Source organism: Carcharhinus amblyrhynchos, unplaced genomic scaffold (assembly GCF_965287045.1).
Source record: "Carcharhinus amblyrhynchos unplaced genomic scaffold, sCarAmb.v2.hapA scaffold_59, whole genome shotgun sequence".
Lineage (NCBI taxonomy): Eukaryota > Metazoa > Chordata > Chondrichthyes > Carcharhiniformes > Carcharhinidae > Carcharhinus > Carcharhinus amblyrhynchos.
The window spans coordinates 323,430-343,119 of NW_027649799.1; the positions used below are offsets into that span (position 1 = coordinate 323,430).

The window sequence follows — 19,690 nt, forward strand, 5'->3', positions numbered from 1 at the left end:
AAAGACGTTAACTAAAGCTGTTTGTTCAGCGACTGTGATTAATGTCAGTCTCCGTGGATCCGCTTCCTGTCACTGGAGGGTTTCCCTCGTCTATTAATAAGTGATTCCATTCAATATGTTATCCCACACAGTTACTGGGACGGTCAAATCCGGCACTAGTAGAATCAGCGACCGCAGACAGAGGGAGAAAAAGATCAGAATCTGCAAACAACGGACTGGAACTTTGCAGCAATGGATCAGAAACTGGGAACAGTAGACAGGAATATTTCAATAATTGACAGGAGTTTTACTGAGGGTTTTTACTGGCTTTCTCCAGATCGGATATCATTAGTATCTCGTATCCAATATATTCTCTGGGTTATTCAAGGGGTTTACTACCCAATCTTGGCTATTGTTGGTGTCCCTGGTAAGTTTCTCTGTCCTGTTATTAATTCAATTCACCCTGTTTAATTTAATTTTATTACTGGTCTTACGCACTTGGCCTTAGTTATTGTTTCTTTAGAATATCTGTATTCAGTCACTAACCCTACTGATGAATGTTTCAGTGTATCTGATGTTCCATTTGCTCGTCTTTGCTCCTATTTGCTTCCCCAGTCAGTCTCTACATCAGCTATTGTATTGAAAATCCATCTTTCATTCCATTCCTCATCTTGTTATTAAATTATTGGGAGGATGGATTTTATTGTATTCAGTTCCACTCCCATTCCCTGTTCCCAGCCACAGACTCCAGGAGTTTGCCTGGGGTGGGGCATTCGAACGATACGGAGAGATTGGATAGGATTGGGTTCCTTTCTTCAGAGCAGAGAAGGCTGAAGGGAGACATTATCGAGGTGTGTATCAGATTACAAAGGGGATGGGCAGGGTGAACAGGAAACAGCAGGTGTGAGTCACAAAGGGTCATGGCTTTAGGCTGAGGGTCAGGAGATTAAGAGGGGATTTGAGAATTATTGTTTCCACTCAGACGGCAGTGTGAATCTGGAATAGAACATAGAACATAGAACATAGAACACTACAGCACAAACAGGCCCTTCGGCCCACAAGTTGCGCCGATCACATCACCTACCAACCTACAGACATATCTATAACCCTCAATCTCATTAAACCCCATATACTCATCCAGAAGTCTTTTAAAAGACCCCAGCGAGTTCGCCTCCACCACCACTGACGGCAGCCGATTCCATTCACTCACCACCCTCTGAGTGAAAAACTTACCCCTACCATCACTTCTGAACCTCCCTCCCCGCACCTTAAATCTGTGTCCTCTCGTAGCGACCATTTCAAACCGGGGAAATAGCCTCTGAGAGTCCACCCTATCTATTCCTCTCAACATTTTGTAAACTTCTATCAGGTCGCCTCTCAACCTTCGTCTCTACAGGGAAAAGAGTCCCAGCTCCCTCAACCTAACTTCAAAAGGCATGCCTCCCAGTCCAGGCAACATCCTTGTAAATCTCCTCTGCACCCTTTCAATAGCTTCTACATCTTTCCTATAGTGAGGCGACCAGAACTGCGCACAATACTCCAAATGAACTACCTGTGCAGGTAGTGGGGGGACGGAAAACCTACACTCTTTAAAAAATTATTTAGATGATCACTTAAAATATCACAAAATTCCAGGACATTGGACATGTGCAGGAAACTATTGTTAGTGCAAAGGCGATGAGCCAATGGGTCTTTATTGGCCAGTACAACTTTATGATGTTATTTCCCTACCTGAGGCTTGTCAGGAATGATTATTTTTGATTTATTTGAGTTGATTTATTATTGCCGTATGTATTTGTACATCATGAAAAATATTGGTTCTTGCACGCTGTACAGACAAAGAGATGATAAGAAGAGAGTGCAGAATGTCGTGGTACAGTCGTAGCTGGGGTGTAAAACAAGATCAACTTAATGTGAGGTAGGTCCATTCAAAAGGCATGGAAGAATCTGTTCTCGGTTCGGTTTGATGTGTCCTCAGATTTTTATGTGTTTTCCCAATGGAAGAAGGTGAAATAGACCTTGTGAAGTTGCGTGGGGTCCTTAACTATGCTTATTGTTTTTTTCCGAGGCTGTGGGAAGTGTGGACACTTTGAAGGCGTGGCAGGAAGGTTTGAGGTGATGGACTGGGCTTCGTTCATGACCCTTTGTAGTTTCTTGCAGTCTTGGACAGAGTGGAAGCCATGCCAAGCTGTGGTACAAACACAAATAACGCTTTCTACGTGCATTAGTAAAAGTTGGTGAGAGTCATAGTGGACAAACCAAATTTCCTTAGCCCCCTGAGAAAGCAGAGGCCTTGTTGGGCTTCCTTACTATAGTGTCATCGTGGAGGAACCAGGACAGTTTGTTGGTGATTTGGAAACGTTAATGTGTGAACTTCTTGTCCATTTCACCTCTAGTGATGTAGACAGGTACATGCCCTCCACTATGCTTCCTGAAGTCAATGACTATCTCCTTCGATTTGTTGACACTGAGAGTGTGAGAGAGAGAGAGAAAAATTCTTGCCATTGCATCACTCCAACTGGAACTGACGACCTCTGCCAAGCGGTTAGAACTGAGCTGTGCCAATTTGGCATCATCACAGACATCGTGGATTAATGTCATGACCAACAATGACTTTGCAATGAACTTTTTACAGGCCAGTAGGTAGCTGGACAGAGTAAAACATATTCTTCACACAACACACATAATATGGCATTGTTGCAAAATACCTGCCAAGCTGTGCCTAACTTTAATAATGTCAGGAAAATAGATCAATTAAACAATGCTTATTGGCTAGCAGATAAAGACTTTATCTTAATTACAGAGATAGCAAACTTCAACATTTTAACTGGATTAAATATTTAACACAGATCTAGAAGTATCATCGAACCCTACAGTGCAGAAAGAGACCCATTCAGCCCATTGAGTCTGCACCAACCACAATCCCTCCCAGGCCCTACCTCCATATCCCACCCACTAATCTACACATCTCAGGACACTAACAGGCAATTTTAGCATGGCCAATCAACCTAACCCACACAGCTTTGGGCTGTGGGAAGAAACTGGAACACTCAGAGGAAACCCGCGCAGACACGAGGGCAATGTGCAATCTCCACACAGACAGTGACCCGAGCCGGGAATCAAACCCAGGTCCCTGGAGCTGTGAAGCAGCAGTGCTACCCACTGTGCTACCCTGCCGCCCCAGAACAAAAGCTGCACCATGACTGTACGGAAGGATGTAAAGCAACTCAGCCTGTACTGACAAAAAGACTCCCAAAGCCACACACACAGGCAAAGTCAGTATGAGGATTGAACCCACGATCTTGGCGTTATTGGCACCACACTCTAACCACATGAGCAAACCAGCCCAGCTACCTGAGAAGTTTTCAGTATTTTCAGAAACTGATTAGTATCTGAGAAACTTTGTACACATTTTCCTTTCCTGATAAAGTGTGTAAAAGTAAATCAAAAAATGGGTGAATTCTCGAAGGCTATTTCCCAGGGCTGAAATGGTCACTACGACAGGACACAGGTTTAAGGTGCTGGGGGGCAAGTACAGAGGAGATGTTAGGGGTAAGTTTTTCACTCAGAGGGGGGTGAATGAATGGAATCGGCTGCCGTCGGTGGTGGAGGAGGCGAACTCGCTGGGGTCTTTTAAAAGACTTCTGGATGAGTATATGGGATCTAATGGGATTGGGGGTTATAGGTAGGTCTATGGCTTGGTAGGTATGGATGTGATGGGGACAACTTGTGGGCGGAACGGCCTGTTTGTGCTGTAGTGTTCTATGTTCTATGTTAAAACCTTTCAAATCGAACAGGGCAGAAGATGCAGTCGGTTCATTATTTCCACACAAGATGATCCACTCAGACATTCCTCCACACAGTTACCACACTTGTTATTTCCGATGCACATTCAATGTTAGACGTTCAGTCGAATGGCTACAACACTGCTTCCAGCCCCTCTCTGAGTTTTGAGTGAGAACTCTTGGACAGCGATCTTTCCCCACTGTGCCTCTGTGCGGCTGCCCCAAGCTTTAATGTATCCCTCACACACAGTCCTGGGTTAGAAAACCAGCATATTTCAGGCACCTTTCAGTACGTTGATGACCCTCCATCAGTTGTTGATGGTTTACTGGGTGCTGGATCCCAGGAATAACCCATCGAACAGAGAGATCTGCTCGGTGTCAACCTGAACAAAAATAACTGCCAATCTTCTTGGTAAGGCAGGTTTGGGAAGGGACGGGGAGCATTCTGTTTCCCAGGATAGCCAATGTGGAGGAGGTGAGACTCAGGAAGGATTGAACAGTGTTGTCTTGTCAAGACAGCCAGTTTTGGTGATGACAGGTTCTGTCAAATGGATTTTACTGTCTGCTCAGGAAAGTATCCTTTTCCAGCAGTTCCTTAACGATGTTATAGGCAGACACTTCCTGATGGACTTTTGGTCAAAGAGATTTTTCTGCATAACCGTTAGCGATGGGTGCAATGGCACAGTCCAACTGCTTGGAGTGTTCCACAGCTATATGACCAGACCTATAAGAACTTAAGAACATAAGAAATAGGAGCAGGAGTAGGCCATCCAGCCCTTCGAGTCTGCCCCGCCATTCAATAAGATCATGGTTGATCTGTCGTGTCTCAGTTCCACATTCCCGCCCTCTCCCCATAACCCTTAATCCCCTTGCCTATCAAAAACCCATCAACCTGTGTCTTAAAAATATTTAGCGAGGCAGCCTCCACCACCTCAACGGGCAGAGAATTCCAGAGATTCACCACCCTTTGAGTGAAGAAGTTCCTCCTCAACTCCATTCTAAAACGCTCCCACTTTATCTTGAGGCTGTGCCCCCGAGTCCTACTGTCCTTTCTGAGCAGGAAGAGCCTCTCCACCTCTCTCCTATCCATCCCATTCATCATCTTATACGTGTCAATGAGGTCTCCCCTCATTCTTCTAAACTCTGACGAGTACAAGCCTCACCAATGCCCTATACAGCTGCAGCAAGACCTCCCTACTTTTATATTCAATCCCCCTCGCTATGAAGACCAGCATCCCATTCGCCTTCCTGACCACCAGCTCCACCTGCAAGCTGGGTTTTTGCGACTCATGCACAAGGACCCCGAGGTCCCTCTGCACCGTCGCATGCTGCAGTTTTTCGCCCCGTAAGTAATAGTCCTTCCTACCATTATTCCTACCAAAGTGGACCACCTCGCACTTGCCAACATTAAATTCCATTTGCCATTTCCTGGCCCATTTGCCCAGCCGATCTACATCCTTCTGCAGACTCTCCACACCGTCCGCGCAATTCCGCCCTTAGTAAAACCTGGAACAGGTAGAATAGGTATATTTAACTCGATGGGAGGATCTACTGAACAATCAGGAATTTACAAAAGGATTTGCCACGTGAAATGCGATGAACCTTTGTTGGTTCCAGGTGGTTAGCGCCCAGATACTGTTCTGGAGACTTGGGTTTGAGCCCTGCCAAATTTGAATTCAATAACAAAATAAAAACTGGAATTAAGAGTCTAGTGATGACCATGAAATCATTGTTGATTGGCAGGAAAAAAAAAGACATCCGGTTCACCAATGCCCTTTAGGGAAGGAAATCTGCCGTCCTTCTCTGGTCTAGCCTACATGTGACTCCAGACCACAGCAATTTGGTTGACTCTCACCGACCCTCTGAAGTGGCCCAGCAAGCCACTCAGCTGTAACAATCGCCGCAAAGTCCCAACAAAGAAATGAAACTGGACAGACCAACTGGCACCGATCGAAGCACCGGACAAGACAACGGCAAAACAAACAGGCCTGTCAAACCCTGATTGGGAAATCAATGCTGGAGGTCCTGATGGGGGAGGAAGGACGTGGGTACTGAGAGGGGAATAATGTTGTGGTTCCTGATGGGAGAGCAATGCCACATTTCCTGATGTGGGAATAATGTCGGGGGTTCTGATGGAGGAGTAATGTCTTGGGTTCTAATGGGGGATTAGTGTCGGGGATCATAATAGGGGGGGGGGGGCATGACAGCAGATCAGACGGGGGAGTAGTGCCTGTGACCTGATTGGGAGACTAATGTCAGGCTTCCTGATGGGGGAGTAATGTTGGGGATCCTGATGGGGGAGTAATGTTGGGGATCCTGATGGCGGAGTAATGTCGGGAATCCTGATGGGGGAGTAATGTTGGGGATCCTGATGGGGGAGTAATGTTGGGGATCCTGATCGGGGTGTAATGTTGTGAATCCTGATGGGGGAGTAATGTTGGGGATCCTGATGGGGGAGTAATGTTGGGGATCCGGATGGGGGAGTAATGTTGGGGATCCTGATGGGGGAGTAATGTCGGGGATCCTGATGGGGGAGTAATGTTGGGGATCCTGATCGGGGAGTAATGTTGTGAATCCTGATGGGGGAGTAATGCTGGGGATCCTGATGGGGGAGTAATGTTGGGGATCCTGATGGCGGAGTAATGTTGGGGATCCTGAAGGGGGAGTAAGGATGGGGATCCTGATGGGGGAGTAATGTTGTGAATCCTGATGGGGGAGTCATGTTGGGGATCCTGATGGGGGAGTAATGTTGGGGATCCTGATACATGCGGAAGTAATGATGGGGATGCTCATTCGGGAGTGATGTCACGGGTCCTGATGGGTGATTAATGTGGGGGTAAGGGTGGGGGGAACATGATGGTAGTCCAGATGGGGGAGTAATAACTGTGGCCTGATGGGGGACTAATGTCCGGATTCCTAATGGGGAAGTGATGTTGGGGGTACTGATGGGGAGTGATGTTGGGGGTACTGATGGGGAGTGATGTTGGGGGTACTGATGGGGAGTGATGTTGGGGTTACTGATAGGGAGTGATGTTGGGGGTCCTGATGGGGAGTGATGTTGTGGGTACTGATGGGGAGTGATGTTGGGGTTACTGATAGGGAGTGATGTTGGGGGTCCTGATGGGGAGTGATGTTGTGGGTACTGATGGGGAGTGATGTTGGGGTTACTGATGGGGAGTGATGTTGGGGGTAATGATGGGGAGTGATGTTGGGGGTACTGATGGGGAGTGATGTTGGGCGTACTGATGGGGAGTGATGTTGGGGTACTGATGGGGAGTGATGTTGGGAGTACTGATGGGGAGTGATGTTGGGAGTACTGATGGGGAATGATGTTGGGGGTACTGATGGGGAGTGATGTTGGGTGCACGGATGGGGAGTGATGTTGGGGGTACTGATGGGGAGTGATGTTGGGGGTACTGACGGGGAGTGATGTTGGGAGTACTGATGGGGAATGATGTTGGGGGTACTGATGGGGAGTGATCTTGAGTGTACGGATGGGGAGTGATGCTGGGGGTACTGATGGGGAGTGATGTTGGGGGTACTGATGGGGAGTGATGTTGGGGGTACTGATGGGGAGTGATGTTGGGGGTACTGATGGGGAGTGATGTTGGGGGTACTGATGGGGAGTGATGTTGGGGGTACTGATGGGGAGTGATGTTGGGGGTACTGATGGGGAGTGATGTTGAGGGTGCTGATGGGGAATGATGTTGGGGGTACTGATGGGGAGTGATGCTGGGGGTACTGATGGGGAGTGATGTTGGGGTACTGATCGGGGAGTGATGTTGGGGTACTGATGGGGAGTGATGTTGGGGGTACAAATGGGGGTGATGTTGGGGTACTGATGGGGAGTGATGTTGGGGTACTGATGGGGAGTGATGTTGGGGGTACTGATGGGGAGTGATGTTGGGGGTACTGATGGGGAGTGATGTTGGGGGTACTGATGTGGAGTGATGTTGGGGGTCCTGATGGGGAATGATGTTGTGGGTACTGATGGGGAGTGATGTTGGGGTTACTGATAGGGAGTGATGTTGGGGGTCCTGATGGGGAGTGATGATGTGGGTACTGATGGGGAGTGATGTTGGGGTTACTGATGGGGAGTGATGTTGGGGGTAATGATGGGGAGTGATGTTGGGGGTACTGATGGGGAGTGATGTTGGGCGTACTCATGGGGAGTGATGTTGGGGTACTGATGGGGAGTGATGTTGGGGGTACTGATGGGGAGTGATGTTGGGAGTACTGATGGGGAATGATGTTGGGGGTACTGATGGGGAGTGATGTTGGGTGTACGGATGGGGAGTGATGTTGGGGGTACTGATGGGGAGTGATGTTGGGGGTACTGATGGGGAGTGATGTTGGGAGTACTGATGGGGAATGATGTTGGGGGTACTGATGGGGAGTGATCTTGAGTGTACGGATGGGGAGTGATGTTGGGGGTACTGATGGGGAGTGATGTTGGGGGTACTGATGGGGAGTGATGTTGGGGGTACTGATGGGGAGTGATGTTGGGGGTACTGATGGGGAGTGATGTTGGGGGTACTGATGGGGAGTGATGTTGGGGGTACTGATGGGGAGTGATGTTGGGGGTACTGATGGGGAGTGATGTTGAGGGTGCTGATGGGGAATGATGTTGGGGGTACTGATGGGGAGTGATGCTGGGGGTACTGATGGGGAGTGATGTTGGGGTACTGATGGGGAGTGATGTAGGGGTACTGATGGGGACTGCTGTTGGGGGTACTGATGGGGAGTGATATTGGGGTTAATGATGGGGATTGATGTTACGGGTACTGATGGGGAGTGATGTTGGGGGTACTGATGGGGAGTGATGTTGGGGGTACTGATGGGGAGTGATGTTGCGGGTACTGATGGGGAGTGATGTTGGGGGTACTGATGGGAAGTGATGTTGGGGGTACTGATGGGGAGTGATGTTGGGGGTATTGATGGGGAGTGATTTTGGGGGTACTGATGGGGAGTGATGCTGGGGGTACTGATGGGGAGTGATGTTGGGGTACTGATCGGGGAGCGATGTTGGGGTACGGATGGGGAGTGATGTTGGGGGTTTAAATGGGGGTGATGTTGGGGTACTGATGGGGACTGTTGTTGGGGGTAGTGATGGGGAGTGATGTTGGGGTTACTGATGGGGAGTGATGTTACGGGTACTGATGGGGAGTAATGTTGGGGGCACTGATGGGAAGTGATGTTGGGGGGTCTGATGGGGTGTGATGTTGGGGGTACTGATGAGGGAGTAATGTTGGTGGTACCGATGAGGGAGTAATGTCGGGGGTACTGATGGGGAGTGATGTTGGGGTTAATGATGGGGAGTGATGTTGGGGGTAATGATGGGGAGTGATGTTGGGGGTACTGTTGGGGAGTGATATTGGGGTACTGATGGGGAGTGATGTTGGGGGTACTGATGGGGAGTGATGTTGGGAGTACTGATGGGGAATGATGTTGGGGGACTGATGGGGAGTGATGTTGGGTGTACGGATGGGGAGTGATGTTGGGGGTACTGATGGGGAGTGATGTTGGGGGTGCTGATGGGAATCATGTTGGGGGTACTGATGGGGAGTGATGTTGGGGGTACTGATGGGGAGTGGTGTTGGGGGTACTCATCGGGGAGTGATGTTGGGGGTACTGATGGGCAGTGATGTTGGGGGTACTGACGGGGAGTGATGTTGGGGGTACTGATGGGGAGTGATGTTGGCGGTACTGATGGGGAGTGATGTGGGGGTACTGATCGGGGAGTGATGTTGGGGTACTGATGGGGAGTGATGTTGGGGGTACAAATGGGGGTGATGTTGGGGTACTGATGGGGAGTGATGTTGGGGTACTGATGGGGACTGATGTTGGGGGTACTGATGGGGAGTGATGTTGGGGTTACTGATGGGGAGTGATGTTACGGGTACTGATGGGGAGTGATGTTGGGGGTACTGATGGGAAGTGATGTTGGGGGTACTGACGGGGAGTGATGTTGGGGGTACTGGTGGGGAGTGATGTTGGGGGTACTGATGGGGAGTGATGTTGCGGGTACTGATGGGGAGTGATGTTGGGGGTACTGATGGGAAGTGATGTTGGGGGTACTGATGGGGAGTGATGTTGGGGGTACTGATGGGGAGAGATGTTGGGAGTACTGATGGGGAGTGATGCTGGGGGTACTGATGGGGGTGATGTTGGGGTACTGATCGGGGAGTGATGTTGGGGTACTGATGGGGAGTGATGTTGGGGGTACAAATGGGGGTGATGTTGGGGTACTGATGGGGAGTGATGTTGGGGTACTGATGGGGACTGACGTTGGGGGTACTGATGGGGAGTGATGTTGGGGGTACTGATCGGGAGTGATGTTGGGTGTACGGATGGGGAGTGATGTTGGGGGTACTGATGGGGAGTGATGTTGGGGGTACTGATGGGGAGTGATGTTGGGGGTACTGATGGGGAGTGATGTTGGGGGTACTGATGGGGAGTGATGTTGGGGGTCCTGATGGGGAGCGATGTTGTGGGTACTGATGGGGAGTGATGTTGGGGTTACTGATGGGGAGTGATGTTGGGGTAATGATGGGCAGTGATGTTGGGGGTACTGATGGGGAGTGATGTTGGGCGTACTGATGGGGAGTGATGTTGGGGTACTGATGGGGAGTGATGTTGGGGGTACTGATGGGGAGTGATGTTGGGAGTACTGATGGGGAATGATGTTGGGGGTACTGATGGGGAGTGATGTTGGGTTTACGGATGGGGAGTGATGTTGGGGGTACTGATGGGGAGTGATGTTGGGGGTACTGATGGGGAGTGATGTTGGGAGTACTGATGGGGAATGATGTTTGGGGTACTGATGGGGAGTGATGTTGGGTGTACGGATGGGGAGTGATGTTGGGGGTACTGATGGGGAATGATGTTGGGGGTACTGATGGGGAGTGATGTTGGGGGTACTGATGGGGAGTGATGTTGGGGGTACTGATGGGGAGTGATGTTGGGGGTACTGATGGGGAGTGATGTTGGGGGTACTGATGGGGAGTGATGTTCGGGGTACTGATGGGGAGTGATGTTGAGGGTGCTGATGGGGAATGATGTTGGGGTACTGATGGGGAGTGATGCTGGGGGTACTGATGGGGAGTGATGTTGGGGTACTGATCGGGGAGTGATGTTGGGGTACTGATGGGGAGTGATGTTGGGGGTACAAATGGCGGTGATGTTGGGGTACTGATGGGGAGTGACGTTGGGGTACTGATGGGGACTGATGTTGGGGATACTGATGGGGAGTGATGTTGTGGGTACTGATGGGGAGTGATGTTGCGGGTACTGATGGGGAGTGATGTTGGGGGTACTGATGGGAAGTGATGTTGGGGGTACTGATGGGGAGTGATGTTGGGGGTATTGATGGGGAGTGATGTTGGGGGTACTGATGGGGAGTGATGCTGGGGGTACTGATGGGGAGTGATGTTGGGGTACTGATCGGGGAGCGATGTTGGGGTACGGATGGGGAGTGATGTTGGGGGTATAAATGGGGGTGATGTTGGGGTACTGATGGGGACTGTTGTTGGGGGTACTGATGGGGAGTGATGTTGGGGGTACTGTTGGGGAGTCATGTTGGGGTACTGATGGGGAGTGATGTTGGGGTTAATGATGGGGAGTGATGTTGGGGGTACTGATGGGGAGTGATGTTGGGGGTACTGTTGGGGAGTCATGTTGGGGTACTGATGGGGAGTGATGTTGGGGGTACTGATGGGGAGTGATGTTGGGAGTACTGATGGGGAATGATGTTGGGGGTACTGATGGGGAGTGATGTTGGGTGTACGGATGGGGAGTGATGTTGGGGGTACTGATGGGGAGTGATGTTGGGGTTGCTGATGGGGAATGATGTTGGGGGTACTTTTGGGGAGTGATGTTGGGGGTACTGATGGGGAGTGGTGTTGGGGGTGCTGATCGGGGTGTGATGTTGGGGGTACTGATGGGCAGTGATGTTGGGGGTACTGACGGGGAGTGATGTTGGGGGTACTGATGGGGAGTGATGTTGGGGGTACTGATGGGGAGTGATGTTGGGGTACTGGTCGGGGAGTGATGTTGGGGTACTGTTGGGGAGTGATGTTGGGGGTACAAATGGGGGTGATGTTGGGGTACTGATGGGGAGTGATGTTGGGGTACTGATGGGGACTGATGTTGGGGGTACTGATGGGGAGTGATGTTGGGGTTACTGATGGGGAGTAATGTTACGGGTACTGATGGGGAGTGATGTTGGGGGTACTGATGGGAAGGGATTTTGGGGGTACTGATGGGGAGTGATGTTGGGGGTACTGATGGGGAGTGATGTTGGGGGTACTGATGGGGAGTGATGTTGCGGGTACTGATGGGGAGTGATGTTGGGGGTACTGATGGGAAGTGATGTTGGGGGTACTGATGGGGAGTGATGTTGGGGGTACTGATGGGGAGTGATGTTGGGAGTACTGATGGGGAGTGATGCTGGGGGTACTGATGGGGAGTGATGTTGTGGTACTGATCGGGGAGTGAAGTTGGGGTACTGATGGGGAGTGATGTTGGGGGTACAAATGGGGGTGATGTTGGGGTACTGATGGGGAGTGATGTTGGGGTACTGATGGGGACTGACTTTGGGGGTACTGATGGGGAGTGATGTTGGGGTTACTGATGGGGAGTGATGTTGGGGGTACTGATGAGCACTGATGTTGGTGGTATTGATGGGGAGTGATGTTGGGGGTACTGATGGGGAGTGATGTTGGGGTACTGATGGGGAGTGATGTTAGGGGTACTGATGGGGAGTGATGTTGGGGGTACTGATGGGGAGTGATGTTGGGAGTACTGATGGGGAATGATGTTGGGGGTACTGATCGGGAGTGATGTTGGGTGTACGGATGGGGAGTGATGTTGGGGTTACTGATGGGGAGTGATGTTGGGGGTACTGATGGGGAGTGATGTTGGGGGTACTGATGGGGAGTGATGTTGGGGGTACTGATGGGGAGTGATGTTGGGGGTACTGATGATGAGTGATGTTGGGGGTACTGATGGGGAGTGATGTTGGGGGTACTGATGGCGAGTGATGTTGGGGGTGCTGATGGGGAATGATGTTGGGGTACTGATGGGGAGTGATGTTGGGGGTACTGATGGGGAGTGACGTTGGGGGTACTGATGGGGAGTGATGTTGGGGGTACTGATGGGGAGTGATGTTGGGGGTACTGATGGGGAGTGATGTTGCGGGTACTGATGGGGAGTGATGTTGGGGGTACTGATGGGGAGTGATATTGGGGGTACTGATGGCGAGTGATGTTGGGGTACTGATCGGGGAGTGATGTTGGGGTACTGATGGGGAGTGATGTTGGGGGTACAAATGGGGGTGCTGTTGGGGTTCTGATGGGGAGTGATGTTGGGGAACTGATGGGGACTGATGTTTGGGGTACTGATGCGGAGTGATGTTGGGGGGTACTGTTGGGGAGTGATGTTGGGGGTACTGATGGGGAGTGATGTTGGGGTACTGATCGGGGAATGATGTTGGGGTATTGATGGGGAGTGATGTTGGGGGTACAAATGGGGGTGATGTTGGGGTACTGATGGGGAGTGATGTTGGGGTACTGATGGGGACTGATGTTGGAGGTACTGATGGGGAGTGATGTTGGGGGTACTGATGAGGGAGTAATATTGGGGGTACTGATGAGGGAGTAATGTCGGGGGTACTGATGGGGAGTGATGTTGGGTTTAATGATTGGGAGTGATGTTGGGGGTACTGATGGGGAGTGATGTTGGGGGTACTGTTGGGGAGTGATGTTGGGGTACTGATGGGGAGTGATGTTGGGGGTACTGATGGGGAGTGATGTTGGGAGTACTGATGGGGAATGATGTTGGGGGTACTGATGGGGAGTGATGTTGGGTGTACGGATGGGGAGTGATGTAGGGGGTACTGATGGGGAGTGATGTTGGGGGTGCTGATGGGGAATGTTGTTGGGGGTACTGATGGGGAGTGATGTTGGGGGTACTGATGGGGAGTGGTGTTGGGGGTACTGATCGTGGAGTGATGTTGGGGGTACTGATGGGCAGTGATGTTCGGGGTACTGATGGGGAGTGATGTTGGGGGTACTGATGGGGAGTGATGTTGGGGGTACTGATGGGGAGTGATGTTGGGGGTACTGATGAGGGAGTAATGTTGGGGGTACTGATGAGGGAGTAATGTCGGGGGTACTGATGGGGAGTGATGTTGGGGGTACTGATGGGAAGTGATGTTGGGGGTACTGATGGGGAGTGATGTTGGGGGTACTGATGGGGAGTGATGTTGCGGGTACTGATGGGGAGTGATGTTGGGGGTACTGATGGGAAGTGATGCTGGGGGTACTGATGGGGAGTGATGTTGGGGGTACTGATGGGGAGTGATGTTGGGGGTACTGATGGGGAGTGATGCTGGGGGTACTGATGGGGAGTGATGTTGGGGTACTGATCGGGGAGTGATGTTGGGGTACTGATGGGGAGTGATGTTGGGGGTACAAATGGGGGTGATGTTGGGGTACTGATGGGGAGTGATGTTGGGGTACTGATGGGGAGTGACGTTGGGGGTACTGATGGGGAGTGATGTTGGGGTTACTGATGGGGAGTGATGTTGGGGGTACGGATGGGGTGTGATGTTGGGGGTATTGATGGGGAGTGATGTTGGGAGTACTGATGGGGAGTGATGTTGGGGTACTGATGGGGAGTTATGTTGGGGGTACTGATGGGGAGTGATGTTGGGGGTACTGATGGCAAGTGATGTTGGGGGTACTGATGGGGAGTGATGTTGGGGGTACTGATGGGGAGTGATGTTGGGGGTAGTGGTGGGGAGTGATGTTGGGAGTACTGATGGGGGTACAAATGGGGGTGATGTTGGGGTACTGATGTGGAGTGATGTTGGGGTCCTGATGGGGAGTGATGTTGGGGGTAGTGATGGGGAGTGATGTTCGGTGTAGTGATGGGGAGTGATGTTGGGGGTACTGAATGGCAGTGATGTTGGGGGTGCTGATGGGGAATGATGTTGGGGGTGCTGATGGGGTGTGATGTTGGGGGTGCTGATGGGGAGTGGTGTTGCGGGTACTGATCGGGGAGTGATGTTGGGGGTACTGATGGGCAGTGATGTTGGGGGTACTGATGGGGAGTGATGTTTTTGTACTGATGGGGAGTGATGTTGGGGGTACTGAAGGAGAGTGATGTTGGGGTACTGATCGGGGAGTGATGTTGGGGTACTGATGGGGAGTGATGTTGGGGGTACAAATGGGGGTGATGTTGGGGTACTGATGGGGAGTGATGTTGGGGTACTGATGGGGACTGATGTTGCGGGTACTGATGGGGAGTGATGTTGGGGTTACTGATGGGGAGTGTTGTTACGGGTACTGATCGGGAAGTGATGTTGTGGGTACTGATGGGAAGTGATGTTGGGGGTACTGATGGGGAGTGATGTTTGGGGTACTGATGGGGAGTGATGTTGGGGGTACTGATGGGGAGTGATGTTGGGGGTACTGGTGGGGAGTGATGTTGGGGGTACTGATGGGAAGTGGTGTTGGGGGTACTGATGGGGAGTGATGTTGGGGGTTCTGATGGGGAGTGATGTTGGGGGTACTGATGGGGAGTGATGCTGGGGGTGCTGATGGGGAGTGATGTTGGGGTACTGATCGGGGAGTGATGTTGGGGTACTGATGGGGAGTGATGTTGGGGGTACAAATGGGGGTGATGTTGGGGTACTGATGTGGAGTGATGTTGGGGTACTGATGGGGAGTGATGTTGGGGTACTGATGGGGAGTGATGTTGGGGTTACTGATGGAGAGTGATGTTGGGGGTACGGATGGGGAGTGATGTTGGGGGTATTGATTGGGGAGTGATGTTGGGGGTACTGATGGGGAGTGATGTTGGGGTACTGATGGGGAGTGATGTTGGGGGTACTGATGGGGAGTGATGTTGGGGGTACTGATGGGGAGTGATGTTGGGGGTACTGATGGGGAGTGATGTTGGGGGTACTGATGGGTAGTGATGTTGGGGGAACTGATGGGGAGTGATGTTGGGGATACTGATGGAAAGTGATGATGGGGGTACTGTTGGGGAGTGACGTTGGTGGTACTGATGGGGAGTGATGTTGGGGGTACTGATGGGGAGTGATGTTGGGGGTATTGATGGGGAGTGATGTTGGGGGTACTGATGGGGAGTGATGTTGGGGTACTGATGGGGAGTGATGTTGGGGGTACTGATGGGGAGTGATGTTGGTGGTACTGATGCGGAGTGATGTTGGGGGTACTGATGGGGAGTGATGTTGGGGGTACTGATGGGTAGTGATGTTGGGGAACTGATGGGGAGTGATGTTGGGGATACTGATGGGAAGTGATGATGGGGGTGCTGTTGGGGAGTGACGTTGGGGGTACTGATGGGGAGTGATGTTGGGGGTACTAATGGGGAGTGATGTTGGGGGTACTGATGGGGAGTGATTTTGTGGGTACTGATGGGGAGTGATGTTGTGGTTGCTGATGGGGAGTGATGTTGGGGGTACTGATGTGGAGTGATGTTGGGGGTACTGTTGGGGAGTGATGTTGGGGGCACTGATGGGGAGTTATGTTGGGGGTACTGATGGGGAGTGATGTTGGGGGTACAGATGTGGAGTAATGTTGGGGGTACTGATCGGGGAGTGATGTTGGGGGTACAGATGGGGAGTGATGTTGGGGTACTGATGGTGAGTGATGTTGGGGTTACTGATGGGGAATGATGTTGGGGGTACTGATGGGGAGTGATGTTGGGGGTGCTGATGGGGAGTGATGTTGGGGGTACTGATGGGAAGTGATGTTGGGGGTACTGATGGGGAGTGATGTTGGGGTACTGAACGGGGAATTAAAGTTTGGGGTTCTGATTGGGGTGACAATCTCGGAGCCCTGATGAGGACACGTGATAATGTGTGGGTCCTGATGGGGATCTAATGTCGGGGGTCCTCACGGGGGAGCGATGTCTGGGATCCTGTTCGAGGAGTACTTTCTCAGACCTGATGGGGGGAGTAATTTCTTGGATCTTGATGGAGGAGGAATCTCAGGGGTCCCTGAATGAGAAATGAAGACTTGGGCTGTGGCGGGGAGTAATGTTGACGTTCCTGATGGGGGGGCAATTACTGGGGTACTGATGGGGAGTAATATCAGGGATGCAGATTGGTAACTGTCAGGACTCCTGATGTAGGAGGAAGGTTGTGGGCCCTGATGGGGGGAGTGACCTCGATGGTCCTGATGGGGAAGGTAATGACAGGGTTCTGGTGATCAGTCCTCATGGGAGTAACGTTGGGGTTTCTGCTGGGGGAGTCATGTCGATGGTCCTGATGGGAAGAAATGTCGGTGGCCCTGAATGTCCATGCCTCACATAATCCTGTAGACTTCTATCAGGTCGCCCCTCAAACTCCACCATTCTAGTGAGAACAAACCATGTTTCTCCAATCTCTCCTCATAGTCAATGCCCTCCTTACCAGGGCATCATCCTGGTATATCTTTTCTGCACACTTTCCAAAGCCTCCAATCCTACTGGTAGTGTGGTGACCAGAATTGAACACTCTACTCCAAGTGCGGCCAAACTAAGGTTCTATAAAGCGACAACATGACTTGCCAATTATTAAACTCAATGCCTTGGTCAAGGTAGGCAAATATGCCGTATACCTTCTTGACTACTTTCTACAATGACCTGTGTACCTATACACCCAGATCCTTTTGCCTATCAATATCTTAAGGGTCCTACCATTTCCTGTATATTTCCGATCTGTATTAGTCCTTCCAAAATGCTTTACCTCACATTATTTCGGATTGAACGCCTTCTCTCCACCCACGTTTCCAACTTATCTATATCTTGCTGTATCCTCTGATGGTCCTCATCGCTATCCGCAAATCCACCAACCTTTGTGTCGTTAGCGAACTTACAAATTCATCCAGTTAAATTTTCCTCCAAATCATTTATACGCATTATAAACAGCAAAGGTCCCAGCACTGATCCCTGAGGAACACCACTTGTCACAGCCCTCCATTCAGAACAGTACCCTTCCACTGCTACCTTCTTACTTCTTTGACCGAGCCAGTTTTGTATCACCTCTGATCCCAAGCGACTTCACCTTCTACACCAATCTGCCCTGAGGGTTCTTGTCAAAGTCCTTACTGAAGTCCATGTAGACAACATCCACTGCCCTACCCTCATCAACCATCTCCGTCGCTTCCTCGAAAAACTCGATCAAGTTGGTGAGACACGGCCTCCCCTTCACAAAACCATGTTGCCTCTCACTAATACTGTCCGTGGTAAGTGTGTGAGATTGTCAGTGTGATAATGTGTGTGAACGTGTTTGTATGCGGCCATATCTGTCTGTCCATATCTGTTTGTGAGTTATAGTATCAGTGTTAGTTTGTGTGTCTGTGTGAGGGTGTTTGAGTTTGTGTGAGCATGGGTGTGAACGTGTTTCTGTGCCCCCGTATCTCGACATGAGTTATTGTGTACGTGTGTCTGTGGGTGTGTGTGTGTGTGTGTGTGTGTGTTTCTGTGTGTGTGTGTTTGTGTGTGTGTGTGGGTGTGTGGGTGGGTGTGTTTCTGTGTGTGTGTGTGTGTGGGTGGGTGTGTTTCTGTGTGTGTGTGTGTGTGTGTGTGTGTGTGTGTGTGTGTGTGTGTGTAAGAGTGTGTCCTTACCTCACTCAAACAGATAATTGCTTCCCTGGCTAATGTATAATTTCATTCTAAATTTCTCTTGCTCACAGTGAACATAATCACAATTGTGACCCTGAGGACCAGAAACTGCGGTCTCTCCAAGTGTGTCACTAGTTACCTGGTGGCCACGTCTGTGGGGGATCTACTGGTCATTATCCTCGACTTGTTAATGAGACACATCCCCATTGTCTTTGATGAACAATTTTATTACCTGAAGTCCATGCTCGTGTGTAATATCCACGCCGTCCTGCTTTATTCCGCCACTGACTGTTCTGTCTGGTTCACTGTCACTTTCACCTTTGATCGATTTGTGGCCATTTGCTGCCCCAAGCTGAAAAGTAAATATTGCAGCGAGAAATCGGCGGCTGTGGTTCTGGGAACAGTGACTGTCTTGAGCTGTTTAAAGAACATTTACTGGTATTTTATGTTGTTAGGTGAATATTTGCTGGGGAACGACCCCTGGTTTTGTAATTACAAGTGGACAGTTTTGTTCTCTCCAGCTTGGTCAGCAATTCAGTTCTTCCACAACATCCTAAACCCGTGTCTCCCATTTGTCCTGATTTTGCTGCTCAATGTTCTCACCGTCAGACACATTTTAGTGAGCAGCAGAGCCCGCAGGAGACTCCGGGCTCACAACGGTTGGGAGAACTCCAGAGAGCCAGGGATGGAAAGTCGAAGGAAATGCATAATTTTACTGTTTGTTATCTCAGCCAATTTCATTGTGTTATGGTCAATATTTATGTTATATTCAATATGGAGCAGGATGTATTATTTGGGGTATAAGTCTGTGTGGTTAGATTATTTTGTTATGGAATTGGGTTTCATGCTGCAGCTTCTGAGTTGTTGTACAAACACTGGGATTTATGCCGTGACACAGACTCAGTTCAGGCAGCAGTTGAAAAATGTGCTGAAATTTCCCTTTTCAGCAATTATTCAATTCATTAAACCCTGATAGGAAACCCTGTATACAAGACGTCTCTCTCTCTCTCTTTCTTCTGATTGGGCACTCAAACCACCCAAACTCATAAACCATTCACTGATTGGATACACGATACATGGCAAAGCTGACCTGCTCTCCAACTTGTGGCTACACTGGTCTATGATTATGGCTCTTGTATCAAACGTGACAGAAATTGACTGACTGACCGAGTGAGGCCAACTGACTCAGCAAATAAAGCCTTCTAAATGACTGAGTGAGGCTGACTGACTGACCGAGGGAGACCGACTGTTTGAATGGGTGAGTGTGACCGACTGACTAACTGGGTCTC

At 50.5% G+C, this 19,690-nt stretch overlaps 1 protein-coding gene across 1 annotated transcript; it reads left to right on the forward strand.

The window, feature by feature from the left end:
• The first annotated feature begins 231 nt into the window (after positions 1-231).
• LOC145337682 (putative G-protein coupled receptor 139) lies at positions 232-19,374 on the forward strand. The gene is made up of 2 exons (XM_080182506.1): positions 232-406; positions 18,473-19,374. The coding sequence occupies exons 1-2, from the start codon at positions 232-234 to the stop codon at positions 19,372-19,374; spliced, it is 1,077 nt and encodes a 358-aa protein (XP_080038632.1).
• Positions 19,375-19,690: the final 316 nt, after the last annotated feature.

What these genes read in the sequence shown, in the direction of transcription:
- LOC145337682 (XM_080182506.1), top strand. Translation starts at nt 232, where the DNA reads ATGGATCAGAAACTGGGAACAGTAGACAGGAATATTTCAATAATTGAC. An exon ending in GGCTATTGTTGGTGTCCCTG is followed by an intron (nt 407 to 18,472) that starts GTAAGTTTCTCT and finishes TCTTGCTCACAG; the next exon opens with TGAACATAATCACAATTGTG.